Source organism: Tribolium madens, unplaced genomic scaffold (genome assembly GCF_015345945.1).
Source record: "Tribolium madens isolate multiple individuals breed KSU strain unplaced genomic scaffold, Tmad_KSU_1.1 Scaffold_11;HRSCAF=98;Tcas5.2_LG3b, whole genome shotgun sequence".
Lineage (NCBI taxonomy): Eukaryota > Metazoa > Arthropoda > Insecta > Coleoptera > Tenebrionidae > Tribolium > Tribolium madens.
The window spans coordinates 1,061,471-1,073,689 of record NW_025400975.1 but is presented as its reverse complement, the minus strand read 5'-3'; the positions used below and the strand labels follow the sequence as shown (position 1 = coordinate 1,073,689).

The 12,219-nt window shown below is 30.2% G+C and overlaps 1 protein-coding gene across 2 annotated transcripts in view; it reads left to right on the top strand.

Annotated features, from left to right (window-relative positions):
• LOC123016003 (ALK tyrosine kinase receptor) overlaps window positions 1-12,219 on the top strand; it is a 34,979-nt gene that overhangs the window by 20,051 nt on the left and 2,709 nt on the right. Inside the window, exons 6-18 of one of the 2 annotated variants that reach the window (XM_044416165.1) lie at window positions 635-801; window positions 849-1,042; window positions 1,089-1,248; window positions 1,296-1,443; window positions 2,942-3,225; window positions 3,280-3,737; window positions 4,027-4,134; window positions 5,943-6,138; window positions 6,337-6,393; window positions 6,480-6,765; window positions 6,816-7,006; window positions 7,061-7,290; window positions 10,615-11,018. In XM_044416165.1, coding sequence (XP_044272100.1) covers window positions 635-801; window positions 849-1,042; window positions 1,089-1,248; window positions 1,296-1,443; window positions 2,942-3,225; window positions 3,280-3,737; window positions 4,027-4,134; window positions 5,943-6,138; window positions 6,337-6,393; window positions 6,480-6,765; window positions 6,816-7,006; window positions 7,061-7,290; window positions 10,615-11,018 — 2,883 coding nt within the window. The remainder of the gene's footprint in view (window positions 1-634; window positions 802-848; window positions 1,043-1,088; window positions 1,249-1,295; window positions 1,444-2,941; window positions 3,226-3,279; window positions 3,738-4,026; window positions 4,135-5,942; window positions 6,139-6,336; window positions 6,394-6,479; window positions 6,766-6,815; window positions 7,007-7,060; window positions 7,291-10,614; window positions 11,019-12,219) is intronic. The other variant, XM_044416174.1, reaches the window with a different exon arrangement.

The window sequence follows — 12,219 nt, the reverse complement described above, 5'->3', positions numbered from 1 at the left end:
CCAACTTATATATTAAGCTTTCAGATTAAAAGTTACGGTTTTTAAATAATCGGTGAGCGAACTTTTGAGTTAAAAAAAAAGAAATTCGGGATTTAAAGTTAATATTTTGCGATTGCTGACGAAAGTGGTCATGGTTTTTCGTCGTTTTTATAGATTTAAAATAATATTTAACTACAAAAATATTTTGTATTAAGTATGACAAAAAAAAATCTCAAAAATAAGAACTTTTTTTGCTTTTATGAGATTGAAAGTTTCAGATTAATAGTTTAACTATAGAAATTTAGATTTAAATGATAAGAATTAAGAAATCACCAAGTCAAAATTTTGACATTAGTTTCAATATAATCAATAACCGGAACTGCCAACTTTCTTTATTAAAATTACCGGGAATTAATTTAATTTGCTGGTGGTGCTAACGTTAAACCTGTTAGATATTTCCTTAAAAAAAAATTAAGTTGTATTTTTTTCTCAAAACCGATAAAAAATTTATTAAGATATTATGTTTTGTGTATCATAATGTAATACTAAATTTTTGCCAATCATTTAAAAATTACCCTCTACATTTCTATTTCTAAAACTGTGTCCGAAAAGTGCCAAAAAATATTTCTTCCCTAACTTTCTATTTTCCTAACAGATCAGGTTTTACCTCCACCAAACGGGTAAACACCGAAGTGGAATCCAACTCCAAGTCACAGAACTAAAACCCACTGACAATTATTCAACGGAAATTCTGTGGAGTTTTATCGATTATGGCGATAAGTGGATACGACAAGTCTTCATTTTGCCCAACATAACACACAAGTAATTGAAAATCAAATTAAATCAATTAATATACGACTCTACTTTAGGTATTTCATACATTTCGATGCTAAAAGAGGGTACAGATATATTAGTGATATTGCAATTGATGATGTCTCACTAAGTCCCGAATGTTTCGGCTTGAATATACCCCCAGAGGAGCTCAACGGTTACAACTACTGGAATCCTTATGACGAGCATGTCGGAGGGCGTGAAACTCACAAGCACTTTGTTAATGAAACTAGTAAAACATTCATCAGAATTTACAAAATACTCAATTGTGGTTGTAGGTTACCACATTACAACATGTAGTGCAAAAGGTCGTTTTGGTCCCACTGAAAGGAACTGTGCAGTGGCGTACAATAACACCAAAATCAAAGTTAAAGTTTTGAGTGAACCTGGATTGAGTGGGGTACAAAAATGGACATCACCAAGCGATGGATTTTATACGTACGTACTCAAAATTGATGAATTTTTCTGGTACAATTCTGGTTTAGATTTATTCTAGTTGGGGCGAGTGGTGGTAAAGGAAGCGGTGCTATGGGTTCATCCAGAGGTGCAATGGTAAGAGTGGTTCTGGAATTAAGAAAAGGACAAGAAATCTACACGTTGGTTGGTCAAGAAGGCACCAGTGCTTGTGTTAAGGTTTGTAACTAAATAACACAAGGCGAAAAAAAAGTCATGTCGTGACAACTTCGTCTCAGTGAGACAAATCAAATGCACTAAAAAAAAATTCAAAAAGTTCACACACTTTGAACAAAATAATTTTTTTCTAATTTAAATGAATTTAAAATACTTTAACTTTAAAAAATCATTACTCAATAACTATTAGGCCGATTTCCTTCAAATAAAGACCATTTTAAAGGGATGGACTTGCCCTTTAGAATGATACGCAATTTGAAATTGAATATTGGCAAACTTTTCTTCGAACAGTGTTCGAAGAAGTTCGAAGTAAATCGAAATAATCTAAGAAAAACCCTACGAGTATTTTTTTTTCATCATTACCATCGTATAGAGCATCTCTTTATTAGTTGTAATCCAAATTTTCAAAAAAATATACCGAGTAGTTTTCAAGATATGATTTTTTTAAGTTATGGTTTGCTAATCAAGCATTGCTCCATATAGAAGAAATGCCTGTTAATCTTACTTAAAACTGCATTTTCATAAAAGTATTTGTTTTAAGACTCTTCTTTTGCTTAAAAATGGTCAATTGCACCTTCTTTGTTCTAATTACAATAAACAAAAACTGTTTGTTTACTTAAAACAAATAAAGAGTACCTGCGTACTAATTAATGCAAATAAAGAGTTTTTTGTTGTAAAAATGACCAAAAGGTTCAGAAAGCTAGAACAAAGTGAACAAGTTGGAATCTGAATGGAAAGTGATTTAATTTGAAAAAGATTCGTTCTTATATTTAAAGCTACTGCTTTAAACTTCTAGATCCTTTTTGCTCAATAATCAGTGATCATTTTTAGAACAAAAAAACTCTTTATTTGCTTTAATTAGTACGCAGGTACTCTTTGTTTGTTTTAAGTAAAGAAACAGTTTCTGTTTATTCTAATTAGAACAAAAAAGGTGCAATTGACCATTTTTAAGCAAAAGAAGAGCCTTAAAACAAATTATTTTATAAAAATGCAATTTTAAGTAAGATTAACTCTCCTATATGGCGCAATACCTGAACAGCAAACAGCAAACAGCAAAAAATTTCAAAAAATCATATCTTCAAAACTATTCGGTGTATTATGTTAAAAAATTGGATTCTTACTAATAAAAAGATGCTCTACACGATGGTGACGAAGAAAAAAAATTACTCGTAGAGTTTTTCTTAGATTACTTCGAACTTCTTCGAACACTGTTTGAAGAAAAGTTTACCAATATTCAATTTCAAATTGCATATCATTCCAAAGGGCAAGTCCATCCCTTTAGAATGGTCTTTATTTGAAGGAAATCGGCCTAATAGTTATTGAGTAATGATTTTTTTAAATTAAAGTATTTTAAATTCATTGAAATTAGAAAAAAATTATGCTTTTGATTTGTCTCACTGAGAGGAACAAAATGATATGAAATTTGTCAAGTTGTCACGACTTGACTTTTTTTTGTCGCCTTGTGTAATTAACTAATGAAATAAATCACAATTTGTTTTAGTCTCTTGGACATGAGGGTAACTCATCGTGTTCATCCCCTAAAAATGATGATAGGGTGAAAGGAATTCGGGAGTTTCTAAATATGACTATTAATGATGGTGGGGGTGGTGGAGGTGGAGCAACATTCCTATTTTTGCGCAACAAAAGTAGACAATACATCCCTATTGCTGTAGCTGCTGGGGGTGGAGGTCTAGGTCTTGGCCGATTTATCGACACAGGGAGACAACATGGACAAGCCATCAACATGTCGAAACCCCCTTTTACCGGCCGAATGTATGGAAAAAAGTACGTTTAAAAAATAAAAATTTTGTTTTAGTTGAGTTTGACATTTTTTCTTAGTTCTGCTGGTGCTGGTGGTGGTTGGAAAATGTTCCCCGGGATTGTCCATGTCGGTCATAAACAGTTGATGGGTCGTGCACTCCTCGATGGTGGTGGTATTGGTGGGAGAGCGTGTTACAACTCTACCGATGAGCGTGGATATGGAGGGTTTGGTGGTGGGGGTGGTGGGTGTAGATCCGGAGGTGGTGGTGGAGGATATGCAGGAGGGGATGCTACATCAACTAATACGACGAATGGTGAAGGAGGATACTCTTTTATTGATCCAAGTAGGACTGTGTTGAACCTGTCGGAAGCACATTCGGGGTATAATGCTGGTCCTGGGTCGGTTTTAATCATTCCTGCAATACCGGGATGTGATTGCAACTATCGATGTGTGGCGTTGGATTCGAGAAAATCTCTAACTGCTTGTATTTGTCCCAAGAATTGGAAGCTTGATGCCGACGGCAAGACGTGTATCAGTAAGTGTTGCCTTGGGGAGATTATGGTACCATCCTGGACAAAAAAATGGGTCATTTTGTTGACATTAAATGTAAAACGGCCCTTAGAAAGTAACCTCGCTTTCAATTTAATGTCATTTTGACGTTTTGAAAAGTCAAATTTGACGTTGAAGCATGCTTTACAGTGAATTTTCATAAAGTCTCAAAATTTTGATGCCCCATCTTTTTGTCCCGCCTAATACAAGATTTAGATCTAGATTATTTATTTTAAGTGTTAAATAAATGAACCTAATGTGTTTGAAAATTCTAGCTGTTCCAGAAAACGCAGCAGGAGACGCTACTTCTTGGATCCTCATCGTTTTGATTATCTCAGTGATCTTCTTGACCACGTTAGTGGCGATTATTTGCTTCATCCTATGTAAGTTTGCATTTCTAAAACCTCGAAATTGAAAATTCATAAATTTCCAATCGTCATTTGCCTAATTTTAAAATACCACTTAATTTTATGTTTTTAAAATTTTTTAATTATAAAATCTTGAGTTCGATCATAAATTTTATGTTTTGGAAAATTCAAAAATATGTAAAGGTTTTATAAATTCTGTTCCCAGATCTAAAAAATACCAAATCTCATATTTTTACTTTAGGAGTTTTAAAATTGAAGAATTATAAGTTCTACGAAAATGTAAGATTCCAAATTTCTAAAATCTATTTCTAAAATTCTGTATGCCAATGTTTGTTTCCAAAATTGGTTAAAACTCTAAGATTTGGATTTTCTGCGATTCTAAGATTCAGAGTCTAAAAATTCCGTTAAAATTAACAGACCTAAAAATTTAGAAATCTAAAGACTTAAAATAGTTTAACGTTTCAGAATTCTGAGGTTTTATGTTTTGCACATAATTCTAAAAATTTCCATTGCCTAAACATTTAAAGTTAACTGTTGTTAAAAATTTTAGCTTCGGAATTTTGAATTCAAAAAATTTCTATAATTAAAGGCTAGATTTTACGAATTCTAAGGGTGGGTTTACAGAAAGTGAATTAAATCAAAATTTATTAAATTAATTTAATTAACTTCAAAATTCTGAAATCTAGTTGGTTGTTCATCAAAATTAAACCAATTTAATTGCAATCAAATATTTAATTCGGCTTTTATAAACCCATCCTAAGATTTTTTCTTATAAATGACACTAGAAAGATTCTTTGCTTTAAATTCAATTTTCTATGTTTTCTAAAATTTTATTGTCTAAAAATGTTGACGATTTGTTGCAGCTCTATATATTTTTCCGCCTCAGATATTCAAAAATCTAAATCCAAAGTTTTAAAAAAAGAATTTATTCAACGAAATTAAGATTCCACACCGAATCTAAAATTCCAAGATTTATAAGTGTAAAAATTTTAACGACTAGCGTTTCAAAAATGTGGTAAAAAATTTCAGTTTTAAAATTTAAAAGTTTCGACAGCTTCAAGATTTCACACTTTGAAGATGATTGAGAAATTTCAAGACTAAGTAACTTCAAAATAATTGCAAATTTTGAAGATTTTAAAGACAAGATTCATGGTTGAATTCTTAAAATCCAGCAATTCAAAAATTTGTTACTTTCAAAATCTTAAACTTTCATAACAAATTCTAAGGTATTTAAAATTATTTAAAAATTTAACGTCACAAACGTTTAAAATAAGCTCATTCTAGAAATTTAAGATTTAAAAAATCTTTTTAGTGAAGATTTCAAGATTCCAGATCTTTATTGTACTACGTTTCACGAATTCTAAAAAATGTTTCTGCTTGAATATTACAAAATTTTAAGTTGTTCTGATTCTAAAGTTTTACATTCAAAGATTAGAAAGTGTTTGCTTCCAAGATTTTCAAATACTGGGCTTTATTTGTAAAATATTAAGATACCAAATCTCAAAAATTGCTGATTTTATATTTATTTATTTATTATTCTAATATTTCAGTACAATGGAATTCTAAAAGTAAAAATTTTAAAGTACATAATTCTGATTTAAAAGACTGATTTTATTGATTTACTTGATATTTCAAAATGTTACGCTTTAATTATTTCTCTGAGATTTCAGGGTGGCAAAATCTCTATTAAGATTCAAAATGTAAATATTTTGACAATTTAAGACACTTGAATCTAAAAATAGAATACCTAATTTGACTTTATAGTTTCTCGAAATTTCTAGATTCTAACTTTGAGAGTTACAAGCTATTTATAAACATTTCAGATAACAGATACCAACATCGAGCTTCTGGAATTCTTCGCAGAAAGATACTTTCTGGTGCTGACCTTCAGTTAGACCGCCTTCGTGTGGCTTCTGACAGCATGATGACCGAATACAACCCAAATTATGAATTCGGAGGAGTCGTTTACACTCTTAAGGACTTGAAAGATATCCCAAGAGAACAACTGCGACTTGTTAAGTAAGCATGTTTGATGTTGTGTGTGTATGTATCTAAAACACAATTCAAAAACCTCACTTTCACTTCCCAGTTTTAGTTTAACTATTTGTACTATTTTATGTTATAATAAAAACTGTATTTTTGTGACACATTGTTTTATTTTTCGTTCTTATTCTTCAACTTTTTCGAATTAATCAAATATTAATTATCCAATTAAAGGGCTAATTCGGGCTCAAATTCAAATTTACATTCAATTGAAGACAACGTCGATCTGATGTAAGTTTGATTAAAATCATTAAGTTATTATCGGTGTTTTGATGCTTGTCAATGAGATAAAGTCTTTCAGTTATGTTACTTTACAGAGCTTTGGGTCAAGGCGCTTTTGGAGAAGTCTACCAAGGGTTTTATCGGCAAAGACCTTGCGATACTGTTGAAATGCCAGTTGCTGTAAAAACACTCCCTGAAATGTCTACGTCTCAAGCTGAAATGGATTTCCTGATGGAAGCTTTAATTATGTCGAAATTTAATCATCCTAACATTGTCCATTTTATTGGAGTTTGTTTTGATAAACACCCGAGGTTTATAGTTTTAGAACTATTAGCCGGAGGCGACCTTAAGAACTTCCTAAGAGAGTCAAGACCGAAACCTGTTAGTACAACCATTAATACCAAGAATTATGCCTATTTATGTGTTTTTAGGAACGTGGAAGTCCTCTAACCATGAAAGATTTAGTATTAATTTCGGTTGATGTAGCAAAAGGTTGTAAATATTTGGAAGACAACAGGTTTATCCATCGAGATATAGCTGCAAGAAACTGTTTGTTGACTACTAAAGGACCAGGCCGTGTTGTTAAAATCGCAGATTTTGGTATGTCTAGAGATGTCTACAGGTGTGTTACTACAAAAAATGTAAAGGTCAAAGTTTCTTAATCATTGATTTTTAGGTCGGATTATTATAGAAAAGGTGGTAAAGCAATGCTTCCAATAAAATGGATGCCTCCAGAAGCTTTCCTCGATGGTATTTTCACCAGTAAAACTGATGTTTGGTCTTTTGGAGTGTTATTGTGGGAGATTATGTCAATGGGCTATATGCCTTATACAGGGTGTGCAAATAGAGAAGTCATGCAACTTGTAACTAGTGGAGGACGTTTAGACCCTCCAGCCAACTGTCCAGGTGAGAGTTTTAGAACTGTAAGCAAATTATAAAATGTTTGATCTGACGTCTGTTTTTCCATCTAAAAATCACAGAGAAAATTGTATACATTTTAGTGAGTTGAAATAATTGCATTCCAAGGATTTTTTTAATCTTCTGGCACAAAAGGCTTGAAAAGTGTACAAAACCTCAATATTTCGATATTTTTGTTACATACTTCAATGCAAAATTAAGGGATTGTTCTTACATTTTCATTTTTGTTTTGATAAACAAAACTGATGTTTTGTGTACATTTTTCTACTTAGATAAAATTTTAAGTCTCTTTACAACACACTAACTTCCATATGTACACAAATGCACCACCTAACAAAAAAGAAACAAAACAATAAAAATCTGAACAAAAAAAATTAACTCTTCTTGAAGAAAAACTAAGACTAATGATAAGTTTTATCATTACACAATCATTTTTTTAACGGAACATATTCTCAGAAGGTATTTCGTACTTGCTGATGTCCAAAATTGTTATCTGTTAAATTTTCCTGATGGAAAAATTATTTCCTTCACATTCTTCAACTCCTACCAGGTTAAAAATTTGGAAAAAATCCTTTTTTCCATTTACCGGAACTTTTTAGAAATGTTGCTTTCTCAAACTGATAAGAAAATTACTGACAAGCTCATAATTGATTCAAAGGTGCTCCAAGAAATTTCATAACGAGAGGCCGTTAATTTGGAAAACATGTGTACAAATACATAATTCCAATTCCAAAAAAAATCCACCAAAATTGACGTAATTTCAAAAAAAAAATCTTTGAATTCCCAGTAATTAGAATTAATTCATCGTAATTCAATTGTTTTCAGATTAATTCCTATGATTACAAAATAATTCTCCTAATTTCAACTTAATTTTCGTAATTCCAAAATAATTCCGGTTGTTGTAAGAAATTCAACGTAATTTTTAGAAGAAATTCTCTAATTCCAAAAAGAATTCCAGATTTTTTCAAAAATTTGTACAACTAATTCCAGAATTAACGGCCTCTCACTTCATAAAGACAATTCTCTGAAATCTCACAATCGTGCAACTATCGAAAGAATTTTTACTGAAATTCATCGCGAAAACAATGCATTTCAGACCTAATTTCTCAATCTTTTGTCTTGTTTTGTTGAAATTTTTTGAAATTAGTGAATTTTTCAGGGAAAGACACCTTAAATCAGGTCAAACACGATTTTCTACCTTGTTTTGGCAAAAAATTAATAAGTGAATTCCCCATTCTTAAAATATGATAGACTTTATTTTAAAAAATAGGAAAAATGACACAACACAAAACAGTTCCCACAATTATTGCTAAATTTAAACATTTGGTGAGGAAATAACAAATTTCGGATCTAATTTTTGGGATTTTTTGCTACGTTTATTAAATGTTAAATGTTAGATAGAAGTAAATAAGCCGAAATAATACATTTGTAGTGTTTTTTAAATTCTTTCCAATAATTTAACAAAATTCCTTTTTCGTACAATTAATAAAGTCTGTTTAAACAAGCGATCCGACTTCAAATGGCCGAGATATCGAGGGTTTCACGTTCGAAAAAGTAAAACCTAGAAAATTTTTTGAAAAAAAAATTCTCAACAAGGATTTTTTTTTAAAAAGGAACAAAAAACATTTTAAAAATGCATATTTTGGGCTTATTTTGAATCTTTATATTTTTTCTTTGTTTAAATTAATAATTATTACATTATTGTTAAATAACACAAACATACAAAAAAAAACTAAAACCAAAAACATTTTAACACAATTTTAAAAACAGTGATAATTATTATTATTGTTAATGAATAGGGAACGTTCAAATTTTTGACACGTCCACTTAAATAATAATTTTACTCTAGAACCAGGGCCGATATAATTTTTTTTATAATATACAAAAACTATTTAAAAATAATGTACGTTGGGAATAAAAAAGAAAAAATTACACGACTCGAATAACGTATAACAAAATAATTAAATAATTCCAAAATAATAAATAACTTAATTTTCGTAATTCCAAAATATTTCCTGTGATTCTAAATCAATCCCGATAGATCTAAGAAATTTAATGTAATTTTCAGAAGAAATTATCTCTAACAATTCCAAAAAGAATTCCAGATTTTTTCAATAATTCACAAATAATTTTAATAATTCCAAACAATTCAAAGATTATTTTAATAATTCCAAGCAATTTTAATAAAATTTCAAAAATTTGTGCAACTAATTCCAGAGTGAACTTCATAAACAATTCAACAACAAAATTCTCTGAAATCTCACAATCATGCAACTATCGAAAAATATTTTACTAAAATTTTGCAATCATTTGTCTTTAACCGAAATTTTTCGAAATTAGTGAATTTTTCAGGGAAAGACACCTTAACTTAAATCGACAAATTGGCGATTTTCTGCCTTGTTTTAGCTAAGTCTAAATTATAGTGAGTGAAACTTTTTAAAATATGCTGGACTTTTTATTAGAAAGTACGAAAAATGACACAACACAATCTGAAATAATCGATTTTGTGAAATATTTCCGACAATTAGTGAAAAAATAGGTAACAAATTTCGGATCTAATTTTTAGGATTTTTTGATTAAGTTCAATAAAATCCTCTAAAACCAGTGTTAGATAGAAACAAATAAGCCGAAATAATACATTTATAGTCTTTTTCAAGTTCATTTCATTAATTAATTTAACAAAATTCCTTTCTCGTACGATTCTGCAATGCGTCTATTTACTATTAAAAAAAGTAACAAAAAACATTTTAAAAATGCATATTTTGGGCCTATTTTCATGGCTAATTTCAATCTTTATAAATTTTTGTTTTGTTTAAATTAATAATTATTACATTATCGTTAACTGAACAAACATAAAAAAGAAACTAAAACCAAAAAAAAAAACAAAAATTAACACAATTTTGAAAACAATGATAATTAATGTTGTTTTTTAATACATGGGGAACCGAATTTTGTACACATCCGCTTAAATTATTTTTTTTCATTACTTGCTATACCAAATTACAAAAAATCTATTACTCCACAAAAAGTTATTAAAAAAAAAACGAAAATAATTTTTGAACTTTTAAAGAGTGTAACTTTATTTTGACCTGGGCAATCAGAGGTTACTCTTTTTCGTTACACCTTGTAGAAATTAAGCAGGGGGACATTCTTATATGTATTTCTGGAATAAACCCAAAAATCTCAAAATCCCCGACTGATGGTACGATCCTTTTGAATCACCCTGTATTTAAGAATAATCTATGTTTGATTAATAATTATTTATGCACACCTATATAAAACTGTCTGTACCAAAATTGTACCTTTTTGCAGGTCCTATTTACGGCATAATGACGCAATGTTGGCACCCAACCCCCGAACAGCGCCCCACTTTCGCCACGATTTTAGAACGTCTTGGTTACTGCCTCCAAGACCCCCAAGTAATGAACGCCCCTTTACCAGTTTTCAACCGCCCCCCATCCAACGAACGCGACGCTACAGTCATGCGACCATTGAGCTCAGATGAAAACTGCCTCCAAGTGGTACCCCAATCCTCAGACTACTTGATCCCCAACCATACGACCGTTTCGAACCCGATCGGTTCATCATCATCGGTGGAAAAACTACTACCAGAGAATTCGGACAGTTGGGAGACTTCCTTCATCATGCCCCAATCTAGATCAACTCAACCGCTCTTGCTCGAATGCGAACCGAAAGACGAAGAGGGCGCCACCTCTGTAAGACCATTTTTTTGGGTAGTAATAAAGCGATCAGTAAATAATTCACTAATGATAAATGATTAGTATTTAATACATTTTTGTACAGCAAAAAATAAAAAATGATCAGTATACATAATACACTACTCTAGAAAATTAAAGGAACAAAAAATTTCCTTAATTTTTTTTGTGATTTTTGAAACTCATCGAAAAATGGTTGTACCTATTTAGATTATAAACAAAACTATTTTGAAGCTTTAAGTTTCTAGTTTTGAGATCTTTTGGCAATTTTTTTTTCTGTACTACGGTTATCACGTAATCCTAAGTAATAGCGCCAGAAAAAAATTCTAAATTTGTGTGTTTTTGCTTTTGGTCCACGGGTATGGAGATTTCTTTTTTAGTTAAGTCAGTGAATAGGCTGGATAGCCTGTTCATTCATCTTAAATACGCTTTTTTCATATTCTCTTTACGTCAATTTGTCGCTGAGATATCTGACTTTAAATGAAAAAGGATCCTTTTGTTTTTGATCATCGACATTTCAGCAACCACACAGAAAATGTAAGGGTAGTGTCAAAAACTGAAATAAAGATCCTTTTATAACTTTTTGAAAAATATTTTTTTTTACCCTCAACATTGATTTAAAGAAAAGAAAAAAAAGTAACTTTTTGCGTTGTTTTAGTAAATCTACTGCGTATTCACTAATATTGATGGGGAGACTAATTTTTTTAGCTGTATATTGTCTAATCTTCGTCAAAATGGGAAAAGTAATTTGTTTTCAGCTTTTTTTACAATTTCACATGACTTATTAATTAAATTTGAAATAAAAAGAAAATTCGAAAAAATTTCAAAAAAATATTTTTGATTTTTTTTTCAAAAATCAAACAGTATTGTTTCTTGAATTTTTTGCAAATTCAAAAAAATCAAAAAAAATTTTAGAATTTTTTTTCAAAAATTAAGCAGTATTGTTTCTTGAAGTTGTTTACATTTGGAAGAAAAATAAAAAATTATGTTTATTTTTTTTAATTTTAGCAAATAACTAATGCTAACCGTTTTCTCGGACCGATTGATCAAAGTTTTATAAAAGAATTAAAGGAACAATTGTACATATTGTTTCTGAATATTGTCTAATCTTCGTCAAAATGAGAAAAGTAATTTGTTTTCAGCTTTTTTTACAATTTCACATGACTTATTAATTAAATTTAAAAAAAAAAGAAAATTCGAA